This window comes from Vigna unguiculata, chromosome 10, assembly GCF_004118075.2.
Source record: "Vigna unguiculata cultivar IT97K-499-35 chromosome 10, ASM411807v1, whole genome shotgun sequence".
Classification (NCBI taxonomy): Eukaryota; Viridiplantae; Streptophyta; class Magnoliopsida; order Fabales; family Fabaceae; genus Vigna; species Vigna unguiculata.
Window position 1 is genome coordinate 19,171,735 of NC_040288.1, and position 21,976 is coordinate 19,193,710.

The 21,976-nt window shown below is 41.9% G+C and overlaps 1 protein-coding gene across 1 annotated transcript; it reads left to right on the forward strand.

Annotated features, from left to right (window-relative positions):
• Positions 1-20,399: 20,399 nt before the first annotated feature.
• LOC114165348 (sporozoite surface protein 2-like) lies at positions 20,400-21,638 on the forward strand. Its single transcript, XM_028049994.1, has 2 exons — positions 20,400-20,699; positions 21,333-21,638. The coding sequence occupies exons 1-2, from the start codon at positions 20,400-20,402 to the stop codon at positions 21,636-21,638; spliced, it is 606 nt and encodes a 201-aa protein (XP_027905795.1).
• The last annotated feature ends 338 nt before the right edge of the window (positions 21,639-21,976 follow it).

Here is a 21,976-nt window from a genome sequence, read left to right on the forward strand (position 1 = left end):
TTTGACTTGTTGACTATAGTTGACTTGACTTAAGCCAACATGCTAATCTATGTTTATTTGCTTTGTAGGTTAATTAGGAGTAAGAAAGCAATGCTAGGTGGCGCATGGTGATTGGGGAGCATAAATGATGTGGATGAGAGAGTAAAGCAAAGGCATAAAGCATAAAGTAAAAGGCATAAAACAAGTGTACCTATGTACCTTTGGTCTCCTTTGTTTTTAGCACACTTTGGCCACTTTTTGGAGACATATGAGACACATTCTTTGTCTCCTTTTATGCTAGAACGAAATTAGCCTTGCACACACCATAGTTAGCTCTTTTGTCTCTCATTTTTGTAACCTTATTTGACCTAGTTTCTAGAAGCTAAGATTAGGTTTTTGTAGAGACATCGTTATGTATCTTTTATTTGCTTAGAGACCCCTAAACTCTTCTATATAAGGGGTGCTCCTAGACATGTAAAAGGGTTGAACATTTTGAAGTAAAAACACTCTTGTGTCTCAACCATTTGTGAGAGTTTCCTCCCTTGGGAGTGAATACTTTTAAGCCTTATCTTGCATAGCAAGTGGCGGCACACATCCACTCATCTTCAAGGTTGCCATGGCTTCTAGCCTAGCCTTGTAGTGGCGTGCTTCTCACATTTTTACCATTTCTTTCCTTTTCATTTTGTGTTTTCTTCTTCCTTTAATTGTTCTTGGTTTTCTATGGTTTATGTGCTTTCCATTTCCTTTTCGTTTTGAATCAATCCATCATCTTCTTCTTTTGAGTTTTGTGAAAGGAACCTTCACATCTAGATAGCTTGCTATCTTAATGTCCAATGGGGATTTCACTTAGCTTTCTTAATCAACTCACCATATTCAATAATCTTAAAAAAAAGACAAGATAATCCTTCATCAGATCAACAAGTCAACTAAAGTTGATTCAACTAAGTCAACTTAGGGAATCAAAAATAACAAACACAAATTAAAGGGATGAAGGATTAGTGAACTTCCTTTCTAAACATGCTTAGTCTTCTTAAGCATGTGCCTCCATCCTTGGTTGGGGTCAATCCTTCATCAACAACCTCCATCAGCTGAGGATTCAGTCTCCTCTGAGGTTGCCTTACTGGCTTAGCATCCTCCTCCAAGAGTATTCTGTGCATGTAGAAAGAAGGACTAATACCAGGAATATCTGCCAAAGTCCAGCCTATTGCTCGCTTGTGATCTTTGAAAACCTGCAATAGCTTTTGTTCCTGCTCGTCAGTAAGCAAGGCAGATATAATAACAGGGAGTTTCCCATCCCTCTCAAGATAAACATATTTCAAATGAGATGGTAAAGGTTTCAACTCCAAAGTAGGTGGCTGTTCCACAGATGGCAACATTTTACTGCCTAAGGTAATTTCAGCCACCTCAGCATCACACTCGGACGCCACAGAGGTATCAAATAGTGACACCGTGTCCTCAATATCACCTGTTTTACAATTTTCTCTTTCGTCTAAAATTGAGCCCGAAATATTCGAAAGAGAAAAATCCAAAGAAAAAGAAAAACCAGATAAAACGTCCAAAAGTCCAAAAGCATAATTGTTCACTACATTACTCAATAAATCAATACAAAACAAAGAATGGTCTTCAATCAGGTGCTTCATGGCTTCTAGGACATTGAACTGCACATTCTCATCTCCTATCTCCATAGTCAAGGATCCTACATGCAGGTCTATCTTGGTACGTGCTATCATCATGAATGGTCTTCCCAAGATAATTGTGGTTGAACTCATTCCTTCATCATCCTTCATGTCCAAGATGTAGAAATCTGCAGGAAAAATTAACTTGTCCACACGGACAAGCACATCTTCTAGCACACCTGCAGGGTTAACTGTGCTACGGTTGGCCAATTGAATGACCACACCAGTAGATTTAAGAGGTCCAAGATAAAGTGAAGTAAAAACTGATAAAGGCATTACATTAATGGAAGCTCTTAAATCTAACATAGCATTTTCTCTGCAGGAACAATTGGCGCCCACCGTGGGGGATGAGACAACACCTTAGTACCCGTTTTTCTCCGAAGATGGTTTCAACCCGCAGTAGAGCTGGAGTTAACAAGCAGGCAGATGCTGGTCCCTTAGGACCTGCTAAAATCACCCCTGACCTGGCCGCCATCCTAGACGGCCAGGCCAAAATGCAATAGGAGCTGGCAGATCTGAAGAAACGCAACGCTGATGAGATGGAGGCGCTACGACAAGAGAACTCTCGCCTCAGACGAAAGATCGAAGTCGATCCCACCCAGAAAGGAAAAGCCAAGGAGGCATCTGAGGCTGCAAGGTCCCCGGTCTTCCAGCCCACAGAAGAAGAAAGCGAATACAACCCCACCTCTCACACCTTCACCACCACCCAACAAACACTTATTCCCTCTACCCATCCCATGCACTTCCCCTCCACCCAACTGGGGCACACCGCAGCCCCTACCCCTGCTGTTACCCTCCCCACCACCCAGGTCCCATACAACATACGTACCACCCTACACACTACCCATGTCCCACCTTACAACCCACACTACCTTCCGGCAACCCACATCCCTCCTCACAACTTCACCTTCACCTTTCCCACTCTTGTCCACCATCTCATTCCCCCCATCCGCTACCACCCCACCAACCCAAATGTCGCCACCCCTTCATCGACTTCATCGCTAACACCCCCATTCTTGCCCAGTGGGAACCCTTCACACTAGACCACTACACTGGTGAAACTGACCCTAACGAACATCTTAAAGTCTACATCACCCATGTCGCCCAGTACACGTCCCAAGACACAGTCTTTTGCAAAGCCTTCCCCACCACCCTCAAAGGCCTTGCTCTAGAATGGTTCACAACCCTTCCACCCTAGTCCATCGACAGCTTCGACGTTCTCTCCCATATGTTCTCAACCCATTTCGCTGGCAGCCGACCACATCAAACCACTACAATCTCCCTCCTGGGCATTAGGCAAGAACAAGGAGAACCACTCAGGGCATTCATCGACCATTTCAGCAAGGCAGCCCTTCATACCCCACACCTCAACCAAGAAATGATCCTCCAATATATGGCACTCACCCTACAACCCGGCCCCTTCGCCAACAATGTCTACCTCAAGTTGCGTGCAGTCGACTATGTTCGCATGGAGGAAATGCAGACCCTCCACACCAAATTTTGCAATGACTATGCAGCCACCACCGCCAACCCCACCCCACAATCCCCCCACCCCGATACCCGCCCACGCAAGCCCCGCCAACCCCACTTTACCATATACACCCCCTTACTGTAGCCCGATCCCGCCTCCTTGATGAGGCCCTGCAAGTTGACCTCATTCCGCCACCACGCAAGACAACCACTCCCCCTAATGCTGATATGACCAAATATTACCGCTACCACCACAACCGTGGCCACACTACAGAAGACTACAAAGCACTCTAGAATAAAATAGAAGAATTGGTCCGTGCTGGTCACTTTTGCCGCTTCATCCGCAGAGATGATCACCCTTCTCGATCCCGTCACCCCCTCGATCTGACCATAGGCACCCTCCAAACGCCCCGCCCAACCCGCTAACCAGGATCCCCAATCGGCTCGCACCGACATCACCCCCGCCGATCCTCCCCTACGTGGCACTATCAACACCATCTCTGGTGGCTTCACTAGTGGAGGATCCACTTCTTCTGCCAGAAAGAAACACCGCTGCCATATCCAATCCATCAACCATATTACCCATTCCCATCACAGACGACGACTTCCACGACCTCGAGATGGTGTTGATAGTCGGAATTCAACATTCGTTATGAACCCCATGGCCCCATTAAAGCCCAATGCCTCCTAGATTTTGTTAATGACCTCCAACAGACACCCACAGAGGACCAGTGGACGCTTCATGTAGATGGTTCCTCGAATCTGAGAGGTGCCGGTGCTGGTATAGTGTTACAAAAGGCCCAACGATATCCTCATTGAAAAATCCCTCCACTTCGCCTTCAAATCATCCAACAATCAAGCCGAGTACGAAGCCATCCTCGTAGGCCTTTCCCTTGCCCACGAAGTTGGCGTCAAAACTCTAACGTGCAAAACCGACTCCAAGCTTATTGTGGGCCATCTAAATGACGAATTCCAGATTAAGGACCCCATCCTCTTATAATATTACCATCTTGTTTGCGCGGTCATCCATTCCGCCTTTGAACAAGTCTGCATCGAACACATTCCCAGAATCGACAACATCAGAGCCGACATCCTATCCAAATTAGCCAGCACCAAATTAAAAAGCCGCCACCGATCCCTATTGCAACAAACACTATCCACTCCTTCAATCACAAATACCTGCCACAACCTAACCCACACCCCAACCGACAACATCACCCCTCCCCAAACTCACAACTAGACCATCCCTTATATCCAATATCTCCAAACTGGCAACCCCCACAAGATGTTGACAAAACTTGGCTGGCTAAGGCAGCCAGATATACCATGATAGGCGATGACCTCTACAAATGCGGATATGCTCAGCCGCTTCTCAAATGTGTCACTGTGGAACAAGCGCAGTATATAATTAAGGAATTGCACGAAGGCATTTGCGGCTACGATTCCGATGCACGTACTATGGCCACCAGAATCCTTCGAGCCGGTTACTTCTGGCCAACTATAGAAGCGAATTGCTAAGACTACGTCAAGAAATGCAAACCGTGTCAAAAACATGGCAACCTCGGCCCCTTCTGCCCCGGCAAGGGCCAGGTGAAGTTCCTAATAGTAGCCGTGACTATTTCACTAAGTAGATAGAAGCCAAACCGCTAACCACCATCACAGCCCAGCAAGTCCAGCAATTTGTCTAGAAAGATATCATATGCCGATATGGCATTCCGCATACTATCATCACTAATAACGACCGACAATTCATAAATAAGGAACTAGCCAAGTTTTACACTGGTCTGGGCATCAAACACATAACTAGTTCTGTAGAACACCCACCAACCAATGGACAGGCAGAGGTGGCCAACAAGGTTATTCTAGTGGAACTACGCAAATGATTAGACAACGCCAAAGGCCGATGGCCCAAAGAACTAATAGAAGTGCTATGGGCCTACAGGTGCACCCCTCAGTCATCAACAAACGAGTCCCCATTCAACCTAGTTTACGGTGCAGACGCCATGATACCGGTCGGAATTGGCGAACCATCCCTGCGCCAAGAACTATACGACCCAACCCGTAACCATCACAACATGGCCACTCATCTTGGCCTCCTACCCAAACTTAGAGAAAAAGCCCAGATACGCAACTTAGCTGCCAAACAAAGAGCTGCCAGAAAGTATAACGCAAACCTATGTCCACGATCGTTCGTAAGCGAAGACGTAGTATGGAGAATGGCCAGCAGTGCAAGAAAGAAGGATGGCAAGTTCTCCACCAACTGGGATGACCCATACCGCATACGTGAAGACGCGGGAGGAGAAGCATATCACTTGGAGCATTTATCTGGGGAAGAAGTACCTAACACTTGGAATGTGTCCCATCTCAAATTTTACTTTAGTTAAACATGTATTGTATCACATCAAAACACTTGTAACCTTGGGTGTACTCTTTTTCCTCACCTGGTCTTTTTTCCCTAAGTAGTGTTTTGGCCAAGGAGGTTTTAACGAGGCACCCCAGATTCAATGAATAATACAAAGGGTTTCCAACTTTATGACCATTCTTTATTTAACTTTCCACATTCGTTTAAGTTCCCCACTCTTACCACAAGTAAGCGGCCTGGGTCAAACACCATTAACTCGTTGGTTAACTCGTTTAAGTTCCCCACCCTTACCACAAGTAAGCAGCCTGGGTCGAACACCCTTAACTCGTTGGTTAATTCGTTTAAGTTCCCCACCCTTACCACAAGTAAGCGGCCTGGGTCGAACACCCTTAACTCGTTGGTTAATTCGTGTAAGTTCCCCACCCTTTCCACAAGTAAGCGGCCTGGGTCGAACACCCTTAACTCGTTGGTTAATTCGTTTAAGTTCCCCACCCTTACCACAAGTAAGCGGCCTAGGTCGAACACCCTTAACTCGTTGGTTAATTCGTTTAAGTTCCCCACCCTTTCCACAAGTAAGCGGCCTGGGTCGAACACCCTTAACTCGTTGGTTAATTCGTTTAAGTTCCCCACCCTTACCACAAGTAAGCGACCTGGGTTGAACACCCTTAACTTGTTGGTTAATTCGTTTAAGTTCCCCACCCTTACCACAAGTAAGTGGCCTGGGTGGAACGCCCTTAACCTTAACTCGTTGGTTCATTCATTTAAAGTTCCCCACCCTTACCACAAATAAGCGGCCTGGGTCGAACACCCTTAACTTGTTGGTTCATTCGTTTAAGTTCCCCACCCTTAGCACAAGTAAGCGACCTGGGTCGAACACCCTTAAATTGTTGGTTAATTCGTTTAAGTTTCCCACCCTTACCACAAGTAAGCGGCCTGGGTCGAACACCCTTAACTCGTTGGCTAATTCGTTTAAGTTCCCCACCCTTACCACAAGTAAGCGGCCTGGGTCGAACACCCTTAACTTGTTGGTTAATTCGTTTAAGTTCCCCACCCTTACCACAAGTAAGCGGCTTGGGTCGAACACCCTTAACTCATTGGTTAATTCATTTAAGCTTCCCACGCTTACCAAAGATAAGCGGCCTGGGTCGAACACCCTTAACAAATAATCGCACGTAAACATCCCATACATCAAACACCCACTTACATATAAAAAACAATTAACACACAAGTATCCGGCCTCAAACAAATGCAATATAAACATAAACGGGCATTCATATCAAGCACTAAAGTAAAACAATGTACGAGTTATTACAAACTTGGAATCATTAAGCAAATTGGAAATATTAAATCTAAAATCCTAAGCCGCCTCCTGCTCAGCACCTTCCGCCACCACCTCATCACCACTTGCGTCGGCATTCATCACCTCCTTCTCTCCATCCCCTTCCGGGCTAGATTCTAGCTCATCTATAACTACCCCATCAACCACATCCTTATTTACATCAAACCTCGCGTCATTAACGTCAACATTCTCATAAAAGAAGGCCGCTTGCCACACATCCTTTTGGAAACCATTAATATGTTCTTGTATTATACAGCTCTTCAGATGATGAATATCACCCTAAGAGGCTTTTCATAGCATTGGCCAATGCCTAGGCCACTCTTTTATTTTCTTTTATTTTTCTTTTAATTAAATAAAAGTTGTCTAATAGGGTTGGTTTACTAATTGCAGCCAAACTATTCAAATTGAAGCATTTGATGAAGTGTGGAATGGAACGTGTTGGGCCAGCTACGTAGCAGCATTTTTAATTGGGCTGCCAATGCCTTCATACATCATGCACCAATGCTTCCCGCACCACCCGTCCTGCTGCAGCCTGTTTTGTTATCATCACCTTTATTGGGTCGAGCCCAATTCATCTAACTGTCAGTGATTCCAGTAGTATTACGCGTCCAACCAATTCCTTTGTTCAGCATCCACCAAGCCCATACATCACGCATTTTGTGTCCAGAGGCATATGTACTGCTCTGCTAGGGTTCCTTGCGCACACAGTAACCTTTGCCGTCAATACAGCCACGCATCAACCCTATTCTGCATTTTTTTGCTAGGGTTTGTTAGAGTCGTTCAAACCCTCACGCATTCCATCAATCATTAGCTTCACGGTGCCTTGCTGTTAGTAGTCCATGTAATTTTCCTTTCTTCCTGTTTCACGCGTTTCACCTTGAGGGTTTTAGGGAGCCAACCCTTTCTCACGCCGTTAGGATTGTTAGAATAACTTTCTTCTTTCCTTTTCCCATTTAAACTTTCACGGTGGCCTTCTTCTCACTATAAAAGGCCAACCATCTATTGTAATTGCAGCTTTGATGAATGAGAGTGATAAATTTCCCCTTTCGTCTTAGCTCAACCCTAACCCTAGATTAGGTTTTAATCCTCGTCAGGTTACAAATTTAGTGAGAGTTCCCCACTGGAACATCGTTTGAGAGTGATTCGATCTCCCATCGGGAGATCATAGTCTTCTGCTGCCTGTTTGGTGGTTTTCCACCGAACAAATTTATGTTTCACGGCCTTGCATCGTGATTCCGACAAGACTTGTGGCTTCGCGCGTCTATCATGTGGTATTCAGAGCTTAGGTTGCGAGCTGGAGGTCTTCAAAGATGAGTATCTCTGTTCGTTTTTCTTCTTCATTGTTTGCATTTCGGTCTTATTCTTCTGCAATTGAGTCGTTCTTATTCTCTGATTTGCGTATCTGCTGATGCTTTGTTGAAATTTATTGCTGAAATTGATTCATTAAAATTGTTCATATTTGCCTTGAATCAATATCGTGATTGGAATGTCTAGGTTCTATATTCTGGCATTGATTGCATGTCCTAGGTTTGCTGTTATTTTTTTTACTTAGCTTTAAATGTTTTAAAATCCTCATTTTGTCTTAGGTTTTGTGTAATTCATTTTCTATGTTTAGTGATTCCATAGAAATGTGCCTAATTTATGTTTTGTTTCGCATTTGCTCAATTGTTTTTTGATTTCGGTTGTCGAGTTTCCTATTATGTTCAGTTTTGAATTTGTTCTTAGATCATGAACAAATAATCTGAAAATCATGTTTCTGTTTGTTTTCTTTTGTCAATTTGTTTGAATATGTTTTAATTGTGTCTTTTAATTGCTATATAACAATTTTTTGTTATCTGTGATTAGCCTAGTGTCTGGTGTTTTTGAGTTTTCCTGTGTATCTTGAGTGCAGTAGTTTGTTTGGCCTGACTTTGCTTAACAACTTTTGTTTTATCATATTACTGTCATTCAACCTGTTCAGTTTGTTGTTTTATATCTGGTTCAATTAAATGCAATAGTGGTATCAAGATTTGATTTACTTTTCAGTACCTCTGTTGTGGCTTGATTCATTGCTTGCCTTTCCAATTCTGGTGCTCTTGCTTTGATTGCCTGCAGCTAGTTTCTTTGTTCACACATGTCCAGATTTTGAGATTGCTAAATGACTTAAAATGCTACAAATTTTGTGATCTATGTTGAAGTCTGGCATGATGAATCAGTATGCTATACCTGAACCTACAGCATTCTGAGTTGTGCTTTTCGTTGTCAAAATTGATATTTGTTGTTGTGTCTGGCCTGTCAGTTTACTTTGCTGTAGTATTGTTGGTTTAGTTAATTCAAGACTGCTGCATATTGCTAATTATTTGCACTGCCCGAGAGTTTCTTGTGAAGTCATTATTGTTTAGTGTGTTTTTTATCATTGTTTTTGAGTTGGATCCTTGTAATCTATCATATGCAATTGATTATTTGAATGGAATTGGAAAACTGCAATTGACGTGAACTATGCTTTAAAAGAAAACATGCATATGTGATATATGTGAGTTGAAAAGAAAATCTGTAAAAAAAAAAAAGAAGAGAAAGAAAATATGATGAGAAAATCTGGAATGAAAGATATTGTTTGAGTTATTTGAATGAAAAGAAAGTGAGGCAAAACAGTTCACAATTTTTTTAGACTTGACTATCCATTTCAAATACAATTTGCATATGTTCTTGATTCAACTTGTTTTGTGTCTTCTTGATTTTAGTTTTGTTAATCTTGTTCTAGACACATTCCTTAGGTTCTCCTTTGTGTGCTATCCTTTATTGCTTTGCCTTTTTCTTGCTTGTCTTGTTTGCTTATTCCATTGAGTTTGTCATTCAGTCCTTCATTTGATGTTGTCCAATTCTTCCATTTGAGCTTTTCTTGATTTTCTGCTTTGTTATTCTTATGTGGAAGACCGTGAGTGATCTTGTTTCAGTTGGCATACAACTCATTGATTTGGCAACTTTGTAGGTGATTTTCTCTCTCTTGAAGGTAGAGCTGTAGGATGAATTGTGGGAAAAGGTATTGAGATAGCATTCCGAGAGGACTTGTGGAGCGAGCTGGGACTTAAAGAAGGAGTGCAAACACATGAGAGCACCCATTTTGTGGCTGGACCGAGAGAAAATAGAGAGCAAACTGGTCCAATTCCAGTTGCAGATTTGTTTCTTTCCATTTTTGTTTGTTTTGATATCACATAATTTTGTGGTGTAATTTTTTTTTCTTAATTTCAGTTTCTGTTTCATTTGGCTTAGGTGGGAAAATGCTTTAGAGCAATCCTAACCTTAGCTTGGTGTGTAATAGCTTCTTAACGTGTAGTGTGAGGTCATCAAGGGGTTCCAAGTGCCACTTGATTATTCACTTAGGAAAACATTTTGTCTAGTTTATGTTTTCTTGCTTTTATGTTTTCTTGTTCTTTATGTTTTCCATGTCCAGGTTATGTGTGTGTTATGCATGTTTGATGTCTTTTTGTTTTAGGTCTATGTGATATCTAAGTGTAAATCTTTAAACACTTAGTTGACCTTTCTTTGGTCATAAGATTTCACACTTTGAAAGATCTTTTTCACAATTAAGCTCTGTCTTGCTGGGAAATTTTATTGAGAAATTTTGTGAAAGAAATTGAGAGATTTTTGGTTAGGAAAGATTTGGTTTCTAAGCCTGTCCATGAGACTCACCTCCCTTTCCTGGGAACATCTCTCGAAATCTTTTCCTTCATATTCTCTTTATAAATATCTAAAGTTTCTTTGTGAAAAATTGTTTGATAAGTGTTTTTGGCAAGATGAGTTTTCATTCGTATAAAGGATTTCATTTAGGTAGTCATAGTGAGGATAAAATGCATCATACATATGAAAGTACATTCCCTTTCTTTGGTGAGGACATAAGTGCATTATCATACATATCTTGGGAGAGAGAAATAAATGATTTCGTGCATTCTTTCCATCTTAGACATAGTAAATACTACTTTCTTACTTTATGCATTTCTAGTTTTGTAGGACATGCAAGAGAATGGTGGGATTATAGGCAGTCTAGAGTGGAAAAAGGAAGAAAATCTCCTATTCAAAATTTGAGTGAGTTGAGAGCATGCATGAGAAGAACATTCATACCACCTTCCTTTGATTTAGATCATGACATAGAGAAAAAGAAAATTGAGATAGCAAGAAGGAAGGAGGAAAAACTTGCAACACTTTTAAGAGAGATGAGGGAGTTAGAAGAAAAAGAAAGATTAAGAATTCAAAGAAGAGAGCAAAAAGAAAGAGAGAAATTTAAACAAGAATTAAGAGAAGAAGTGATGGCTTCTTCTTGTCTCCATTGAAGCTTGCATGAATGATGAAGGATTGACCCCAACCAAGGATGAAGGCACATGCTTAAGAAGACTAAGCATGTTTAGAAAGGAAGTTCACTAATCCTTCATCCCTTTCATTTGTGTTTGTTATTTTTTATTCCCTAAGTTGACTTAGTTGAATCAACTTTAGTTGACTTGTTGACCTTTGACTAGGTTTGACTTGTTGACTATAGTTGACTTGACTTAAGCCAACATGCTAATCTATGTTTATTTGCTTTGTAGGTTAATTAGGAGTAAGAAAGTAATGCTAGGTGGCGCATGATGATTGGGGAGCATAAATGATGTGGAAGAGAGAGTAAAGCAAAGGCATAAAGCATAAAGTAAAAGGCATGAAGCAAGTGTACCTATGTACCTTTGGTCTCCTTTGTTTTTAGCACTCTTTGGCCACTTTTTGGAGACATATGAGACACATTCTTTGTCTCCTTTTGTGCTAGAACGAAATTAGCCTTGCACACACCATAGCTAGCTCTTTTGTCTCTCATTTTTTGTAACCTTATTTGACCTAGTTTCTAGAAGCTAGGGTTAGGTTTTTGTAGAGACATCCTTAGGTATTTTTTATTTGCTTAGAGGCCCCTAAGCTCTTCTATATAAGGGGTGCTCCTAGACATGTAAAAGGGTTGAAGATTTTGAAGTAAAAACACTCTTGTGTCTCAACCATTTGTGAGAGTTTCCTCCCTTGGGAGTGAATACTTTTAAGCCTTATCTTGCATAGCAAGTGGCGGCACACATCCACTCATCTTCAAGGTTTCCATGGCTTCTAGCCTAGCCTTGTAGTGGCGTGCTTCTCACATGTTTACCATTTCTTTCCTTTCCATTTTATGTTGTCTTCTTCCTTTAATTGTTCTTGGTTTTCTATGGTTTATGTGCTTTCCATTTCCTTTTTGTTTGAATCAATCCATCATCTTCTTCTCTTGAGCTTTGTGAAAGGAACCTTCACATCTAGATAGCTTGCTATCTTAATGTCCAATGGGGATTTCGCTTAGCTTTCTTAATCAACTCACACCATATTCAATATTCTTAAAAAGGAACAAGATAATCCTTCATCATTTGGTATCTAGAGCCTAGGCTATCTTGAATATGGTGTTTTTCATGTTCTAACGTTGTCTTGTTGTAGCTATCTTTGTATGGTTCAAATCCACTTCCATGACACACAAAAACAGTGCTGGCAGAAAACTTGACGATTTTAAAACATTAAACTGCACCAGCTCAGCGGTCAAAAAATTACGTTTTTGGTGTCAAAAGAAAGCTCTATGAGTCTAGTTTCCAGAAAAAAAAGAACCAACGCATTTGGAGTTCTGTGGAGAAAGTTATGATCAAATTAGTGAGCAAAGGTCAGATCTGCCAAGAATACGTGAATCAGCGTTTTCAGGTTTTGTTGTGGCAGTTTGGCTACGGTTTTTGCACCTCTTTAAGCTCCTAAATGTGGTTGGATAACATGTCTTTGGATGCTTAGTCTTTGAGCCTTAAATCCATGAGTTTAAATGCATGATAGCTACATGTTTGTGTCTTTGTGTATGTCATGTTGAGTCTTTAAATGTGTCTAACTTTTGCTTGAGTCATATGTCATATGTTAACTTGAAGTTTTCTTATTCTTGTTTCCAAGTATTTGAATCTTGCTTTTACTTTATGTCTTGCTTGATGTATGCTCCATGAAATTGATTTTGGCCTAAAACTTGAGGAACTAAGTGTTCAAGCCACCTAAAACTCTTTCTCACCATTTTATGAAACTAGTTGTGAGAAGAAGAAAATTTTTGTACCAAATATTGTCTAAAAACCGAGAGCAATCTTGCTCATTGGTGAACTAAAAGCGTGTTTTGCACTAGGTGCTATGCTACTAGTTTTCATACTTGAGAATTGGGTGATATTGGCTAATTAGTTCCATGCTTTAACTTGGTTATGATCTTTCTTGGTGTATGCATGATTTAAGATTTGAAGATGCTTCTCAAGTACTTTCCATAGAGTCTTTAAAATGTGCTTTTCTTGTTTTAGTCTTGTTAAAAGTTTTGTCTCAAACTTTTCTTCTTTAGAGTTTAGCTTTCCTTGTTTTTGTGCTTTTCTTGCTTGTCACTAGGTGTTCTTTGTTTTGTCTTAGTAGTTTTCTTTTCTTGAAACTCTTGGGATGTTGGTGTCGAATCACTTGTTTTGCATTTGAAAGGTTTTGAACAAGTTTTTAAAAGTGTTTGCTTCACTCCTTTGGTGGATTTTGAGTGCTAGCCTTACCTTGTTACTTTGGGAGAGTGATCTAAACACTTGGGTTACATTTTGGGTTGGATTTGGTCTCGGTTTTCATGTTGTCTAACCTCTAATCCATTTATTTTGTCTCGGATTTGAGTGTTTTTGTTGTAGGAATCATGGCAAGTTCATCAAATGCACCTACACCAAACAAAAACAATACATTGATGAGATTGCTTCGGGATTTGGAGTTGTCTAGGAAGGAGGCCTTTGAACAATTGAGAAAGGACAAGGAGCAAAGTGACCTAAGAATCCAAGAGCACATTCAAAGGCTTGAAGCTAAGGAGCAAGAAAGAGAGGCTAGGAAAAGAGGGCATTCTAGGCGCAAACCATCACAAGAGAAGCAAACTCCAAAGATTCCTAAGTTCAAAGGAGAAAATGACCCAAACATCTACATTGAGTGGGAACAAAAAGTGGACCAAATTTTTACCATTCATGTAGTTATTCATCAAAAGCAAGTAGATTTGGTAGTCTTAGAGTTTGAGGATTATGCCATGACTTGGTGGCATCAATTATGTATGGACAATATTAACCAAGAGTCACTCGCGACTTCTTGGAGGGACCTTAAAAATTTGATGCGCGCTAGATTTGTTCCTTCCTACTATAGGAGGGAGACTCTTTTAAAGCTCCAAAGGCTTCAACAAGGGTCCATGTGTGTGGATGAATATTACAAGTTAATGGAGTCCATGCTTCTAAAAGTAGGACTCCAATTTGAAAGTGAAGAGGAAAAGATAGCTAGATTTGTGAATGGGTTAAGGAGGGACATACAAGATTTAGTAGAGTTATATGAGTACTCCTCTCTTGACAAAGTTTTACATTTGGCCATCAAAGTTGAAACTCAATTGCAAAAGAAAAAAGAGCCCAAGAGTAGTGGTTCATACAATGACTACTATTCTAGTACTTGGAAAGATAAAGAAAGAAAACATGATAAATCACCACTTAAGAGTTCCAAAGACCCACCTCCTAGGACTAATTCGTCTAGGCCTTCTAATGAAACTCCTAATTCTTCTCAAGGTACAAGGACAAGTTCTATAAAATGTTTTAAGTGTTTGGGATATGGGCACATAGCTTCAAATTGTCCCACCAAAAGAACCATGGCCTTAAACCTTAAAAAAGAAGTAGAGAGTGAACATTCTTTTCCCCCTTCCCCCAAAAGTAATTCTTCCCACACTTCTTCTTCAAGTGAAAGGATTAAACCCCTTGAAGGTGGATTGTTAATGATAAGGCACCAACTAAGACAAGTTTCGAAGGAACTTGACCCTTCTCAAAGACAAAACCTTTTTCATTCAAGGTGTCATATCAAAGACAAACTATGTCCCCTCCTCATAGATAATGGAAGTTGTGTAAATGTGGCTAGCACAAGGGTTGTGGACAAGCTTGGCTTGAAAACTATCCCTCATGCGAAGCCCTACAAGCTATCATGGCTTAAGAAAGAAGACATTAAAGTAACTCAACAAGTCCTCATTAACTTTTCAATTGGAAATTTTAAAGATGAGGTGTTATGTGATGTTGTGCCTATGGAAGAAACTCATATTTTGTTAGGTAGGCCATGGCAATTTGATAGAAAAGTCTTTTATGATGGCCATGCTAACACCTATGCTTTCTCCTTCCAAGGCAAGAAGTTCACACTCCTACCTCTCTCACCAAATCAAGCAAATGAGGACCAAAATAAAGTGAAGGATAAGAGAAAAGATCAAAAAGAAAAAGAGCAAGTTACCTCCAAAGTGTTACTTGCCTCTAAAAAAAGATTTCCAAAGCAAGATGGACATCACCATTCTTTCTTCTCTTGCAAGGCTCAAAATGAAGACCCAATGCGCAAGCATGAGAAGAAGAGTGGTCTAGAAAAGAGGGATGGCCTAACCAAAGCTAGGGGTAGTACCCTTAGAAAAGATGGAACAAGAGCTCATAAAAGGGAGGCGCAAAACCTCCTCCAAATCAAGTCAAGCTCCATCTACAAAGGCTTAAAGAATTTGTGGTCAAATTCTCTCCAAGAAGGGGAGGATGATGAAGGATTGACCCCAACCAAGGATGAAGGCACATGCTTAAGAAGACTAAGCATGTTTAGAAACGAAGTTCACTAATCCTTCATCCCTTTCATTTGTGTTTGTTATTTTTTATTCCCTAAGTTGACTTAGTTGAATCAACCTTAGTTGACTTGTTGACCTTTGACTAGGTTTGACTTGTTGACTATAGTTGACTTGACTTAAGCCCACATGCTAATCTATGTTTATTTGCTTTGTAGGTTAATTAGGAGTAAGAAAGCAATGCTAGGTGGCGCATGGTGATTGGGGAGCATAAATGATGTGGAGGAGAGAGTATAGCAAAGACATAAAGCATAAAGTAAAAGGCATGAAGCAAGTGTACCTATGTACCTTTGGTCTCCTTTGTTTTTAGCACACTTTGACCACTTTTTGGAGACATATGAGACACATTCTTTGTCTCCTTTTGTGCTAGAACGAAATTAGCCTTGCACACACCATAGTTAGGTCTTTTGTCTCTCATTTTTGTAACCTTATTTGACCTAGTTTCTAGAAGCTAGGGTTAGGTTTTTGTAGAGACATCCTTAGGTATCTTTTATTTGCTTAGAGGCCCCTAAACTCTTCTATATAAGGGGTGCTCCTAGACATGTAAAAGGGTTGAACATTTTGAAGTAAAAACACTCTTGTGTCTCAACCATTTGTGAGAGTTTCCTCCCTTGGGAGTGAATACTTTTAAGCCTTATCTTACATAGCAAGTGGCGGCACACATCCACTCATCTTCAAGGTTGCCATGGCTTCTAGCCTTGCCTTGTAGTGGCGTGCTTCTCACATTTTTACCATTTCTTTCCTTTCCATTTTACGTTTTCTTCTTCCTTTAATTGTTCTTGGTTTTCTATGGTTTATATGCTTTCCATTTTCTTTTTGTTTGAATCAATCCATCCTCCTCCTCTCTAGATCCTTGGAAAGGAACCTTCACATCTAGATAGTTTGCTATCTTAATGTCCAGTGGGGATTTCCTTGGTTTTCTTAATCAATCATCACCATATTCATTAATCTTATAAAAGGAACAAGATAATCCTTCATCACTATGTGATGTTGTTCCCATGGAAGTCACACATATCTTACTAGGTAGGCCATGGCAATTTGATAAACAAACTTTACATGATGGCCATACCAACCAATACATTTTCTTCAAAAATGGTAAAAAGACAACTTTACTACCTCTATCAACTCAAGAAGTTAATAAGGATAGAAATATAATAAGAAAAGATAAAGAAGAAAAAGAAAAGGGGCAAGCTTTCACCAAGGTGTTACTTGCCTACAAAAAAATTCTTCCAAACCAAGATGTGCATCACCCTTCCTTCTCTTCCCAAGCCAAAATGGAAGGCCCAAAACACAAGCAAGAGAGGAAGAATAGTTTAGAAAATAAAGATGGCCTAACAAAAGTTAGGGGTAATACCCTTAGAAAGGATGGAAGAAGAGCTCATAAAAGGGAGGCACGAATCCTCCCCCAAATCAAGTCAAGCTCCATCTACAAAGGCTTAAAGAATTTGTGGTCAAATTCTCTCCAAGGAGGGGAGGATGATGAAGGATTGACCCCAACCAAGGATGGAGGCACATGCTTAAGAAGACTAAGCATGTTTAGAAAGGAAGTTCATTAATCCTCCATCCCTTTCATTTGTGTTTGTTATTTTTGATTCCCTAAGTTGACTTAGTTGAATCAACTTTAGTTGACTTGTTGACCTTTGACTAGGTTTGACTTGTTGACTATAGTTGACTTGACTTAAGCCAACATGCTAATTTATGTTTATTTGCTTTGTAGGTTAATTAGGAGTAAGAAAGCAATGGTAGGTGGCGCATGGTGATTGGAGAGCATAAATGATGTGGAGGAGAGAGTAAAGCAAAGGCATAAAGCATAAAGTAAAAGGCATGAAGCAAGTGTACCTATGTACCTTTGGTCTCCTTTGATTTTAGCACACTTTGGCCACTTTTTGGAGACATATGAGACACATTCTTTGTCTCCTTTTGTGCTAGAACGAAATTAGCCTTGCACACACCATAGTTAGGTCTTTTGTCTCTCATTTTTGTAACCTTATTTGACCTAGTTTCTAGAAGCTAGGGTTAGGTTTTTGTAGAGACATCCTTAGGTATCTTTTATTTGCTTAGAGGCCCCTAAACTCTTCTATATAAGGGGTGCTCCTAGACATGTAAAAGGGTTGAACATTTTGAAGTAAAAACACTTTTGTGTCTCAACCATTTGTGAGAGTTTCCTCCCTTGGGAGTGAATACTTTTAAGCCTTATCTTGCATAGCAAGTGGCGGCACACATCCACTCATCTTCAAGGTTGCCATGGCTTATAGCCTAGCCTTGTAGTGGTGTGCTTCTCACATTTTTACCATTTCTTTCCTTTCCATTTTATGTTTTCTTCTTCCTTTAATTGTTCTTAGTTTTCTATGGTTTATGTGCCTTCCATTTCCTTTTTGTTTTGAATCAATCCATCATCTTCTTCTCTTGAGCTTTGTGAAAGGAACCTTCACATCTAGATAGCTTGCTATCTTAATGTCCAGTGGGGATTTCACTTAGCTTTCTTAATCAACTCACACCATATTCAATAATCTTAAAAAGGAACAAGATATTCCTTCATCACACACGAATCTCAAATGTCATAACTCTTTCCCGCCAAAAAACACAACTCATGTCAATCATCACAAAATATCAAAATGACGGCGCCAAACTTCTCTAAATCAGACTTCTGACACCCCTTCACTTGCCACAAACCCCTTCACCTGCCACAAACCCCTTCACCTACCCGAAACTCCTTCTTATCTTTTAACCTTAACACTGTTCATCACAGTTAAAGGTTGGGGGACTAGTGTATCACACCTAGCCGATCACGACTAGCACATTAGTACATATCATCCTTCACCAACATACTATATCGACAAAGGCTAGGGGACTGGTGTACCGTACCTGACCAACTTAACTATATAAGTAACAACGAACAATTCCCACATATATGCCAGAAACAATTAAGGTACATGGCATGGGCTGGCATAGACCTAAACTGGCCTAAACTCATAACAAAGGTCGCAAAAGGAACGGCCAACCTAGGACAGTACACAAACAAGGACGACATAAGCCAACCCAGGACAGTACACGGACAAGGACGACATAAGCGAACTAGGGAAGTAACCAGATCAGACCACTCCAAAAGACTTAGCGAAATCAAAGCCCTCTGATATCCAATAAGCCCGCAATAATCGAACTAAGGGCCTGGGCTAGGGCCCAGGCCCACCTACAGCCTAAACTGAGGCCCAGCCCATGATCTGGCTAAACATAATTAATACCCTATAAATACATGTAGACCCCAATAATTAAAGGTACGCATTCATTACTCCATTAATCATCTGATTTGACTTTTTGAGAGCTTTGGCTGACTTGAGCTTCAGAGTCCTTTCTGTAGGTAACCCCTCCTGGGTCCAAGCAGACATGTACCAATCGGGAAAAGGCCAACTGAGGAGATAGCAGACTGCATAGGTAAGGTGACACTTGTGCCTAATTTATCTTGTTTTTTCTCTGCAGGAACAATTTTGACCTTCAATTTTTAACGAAAAACTGTACAATAATGAAGATCAATATACTGTAAATTTAGACTTCAATTTATTTCTATTTATATATTTTTAATAAATATCTGCAAGGAATTGTTTTTCTATTTATTTCCCTACAAATTTTAGCTTTAATTTTTCTTTTTGGTTAAAAAATATTTAATATTTAGTCATATAAAAAGATGGAAGATTATTAGATTACATTTTGGAAGTTATCTTCTTAATCTATTGATATCGTTGTCATGAAATAATCAAATTCATACTATTTATATATAACAACTCAGTATTGTTAAGAAAGTAGTCAAAAGATTAATATGGGTAAAGTCAACCCTTAGTCGTCTCCCAACGAACACGAAATTGATTTATAACAAAATAGTTTTTATAAAAGCTATACAAAAGAAAATAGATGAAGATAAAGATAAAAAGATATATAAAAAAACAATGATAAAGAAAATAGATTGATTCTATTGCTTTTTTGTAAATAAATCTATCACCGGTTATCTAAAGATTATTGCTCAATTAATTATTTTTGTAGATTTGCAAATCAATCAATATAAAGTCTCAATTAATTTGTTAGCGTTCTCACTTTAAACCAAAGTACAGTCTCAATTAAAAGCAAGAAGTTTTAGATTATCCATAGTAAATTCAACAAAAGTACAATCTCAATCAAAATTTACTATGCCTAATCATTTATATTCTTTTATCTCCTTGCCAAATAAGAAGCTTCATTAATCAAAGTAAAGTCTCAAGTAATTTTAGTTAGAGTAAATACCTTTAACCAAAGTAAAGTCTCAATTATTGGTAAAAACTCATTTAATCACATGAAAGTTTCTAAACAAAATCAAAGTAAAGTCTCCATTAAATTTAAAAACCCTTCAACTCATGTGATTAACATGCATATAGATTTAAACATTTCGCTAATTAGTTAGCATGTAAAAATCATTACTTTTTACGTGATTCAAAGACAAAGACATAGATGAATGAAAACCACAACAATAATAAAAAGAACAGTTAGAAAGTGAGCTTTAAGCCTAACTCAACCCCGCAAAACCGGCTTGTAAGGTGAGGATTGCACCCCACTTAGAGGTGTCAATCTGACCCCTAGATCATGGGCCAGCCCTGGCCCACTCTTCATAAAGTCCCCTTTTAGGGGGGCCCCAAATGAGGGGGCCAAAAAAAAGCCCCAGCCCCCAAAGCCCCCTCTCTAATGGGTTAGGACTAGGGCTAAGGTGGTTAGCCTCCCGAATAATACTACATTAAGCCAGAGTCAAAGATTAAATTGAGCGACCCAAACGGGCCCGATGACCCGGACTGGCTCGACAACCCGGACGAGCCCAATGACCAGGACATACCCAATGACAAGGACAGACCCGACGACCAAGATGAGCCCGACGACCAGGACGGGCTTGACAACCCGGACATGCTAAACAACACGGACGGGCCCAAAAACCCAGACGGGCCAGACGACCAAGATGGGCCCGACGACCAGGACAGGCCTGACAACCCGAACATGCCAGACAACACGGACGGGCCCGACGAACCAAACGGGCCCGAAAACCCGGACGGGCCAGACAAGCCAGATGGGCCCTACAACCCAGATGGGCCCTACGACCCAGACGAGCCCAACGATCTAAACGGGCCGACGACCCGAACGAGCCCAACGATTCAAACAGGCCCAATGATCCAGACAGACCCAATGACCCGAACGGGCAGACGACTCGTATGGACCGACGATCAAAACGGGCCTGACGACCAGAACGGGCCCGACAATCCGAACGGGCCCGATGACCCAAACATGCCAGACGACCCGAACGGGCCTAACGACCAGAACGGGCTCGACAACCCAAACGGGCCCGACGGGCCATACGACCAGAACGGGCCTGACGACCGAAACGGACCCAACGAGCCAAATGGGCCCGACAATCTGAACGGGCCCGACGACCCTGACGGGCCCGACGACCCAAACAAGCCAGACGACCCAAATGGGTCCGACGACCCAAATGGGCCCGACGACCCGAACGTGCCACACGACCCGAACGGGCCCGATGACCCGAACGGGCCCGACGACCCAGACGGGCCCGACGACCAAGACGTGCCAAACGACCCGAACGAGTCTGATGACCCGAACGGGCCCAATGACCCGAACGAGCCCGACCACCCGAACGCACTCGACAACTCGAATGGGTCGGACGACCCGTTCGGGTGGTCGGGCCCGTTCGGGTCATTGGACATCTCTAGATCATCGGGCCTATCTGGTTCGTTGGGCCCGTTTGGGTCGTCGGTCCCGTCCAGGTCGTTGGGTCCGTCCGGCTTGTCGGGCCCGTCCGGCTCGTCGGGCCCGTCTGGGTGTTAGGCCCGTCCGGGTAGTCGGACTCGTCTGGGTCGTCGGGCTCATCCTGGTCATCGGGCCCGTTCTGGTTGTCGGGTCCGTTTGGGTCGTCGGGCCCGTCCTAGTTGTCGGGTCCGTCTGGGTCGTCGGCCTCGTCTAGGTCTTCGGTCCCGTACGTGTCTTCGGGCCCGTTCAGGTCGTAGGGCCCGTCTGGGTCGTAAGGCCCGTTTGGGTTGTCAGGTCCATACAGGTTGTCGGGCCCGTTGGGGTCGTTTGTCCCGTCCGGGTTGTCGGGCGCGTCTAGGTCGTATGGCTCGTCTTAGTCGTTAGGCCCATCCGACTTGTTGGGCCCATCTAGCTCGTCGGGCCCGTCTGGGTTGTTGGGCATGTCTGTGTCGTCGGTCCCATGGGTCGTCAGGCCCGTCTGGGTTGTAAGACCAGTCCGGGTCGTCGGGTCCATACGGGTCATCAGGCCCGTTCGGGTCGTCGGGCTTGTTTGGGTCATAGGGCCTGTTTAGGTTCGTCGGGCCTGTCCGGATCATTGGGCCCGTCCAGGTCATCGAGCCCGTTCGGGTCGTCGGGCTCTTCCATGTCGTTGGGCCCATCCGTGTTGTCAGGTTTGTCCTGTATTTGGGTCTGTCTCGGTCGGCGGGCCCGTTCGTGTTGTT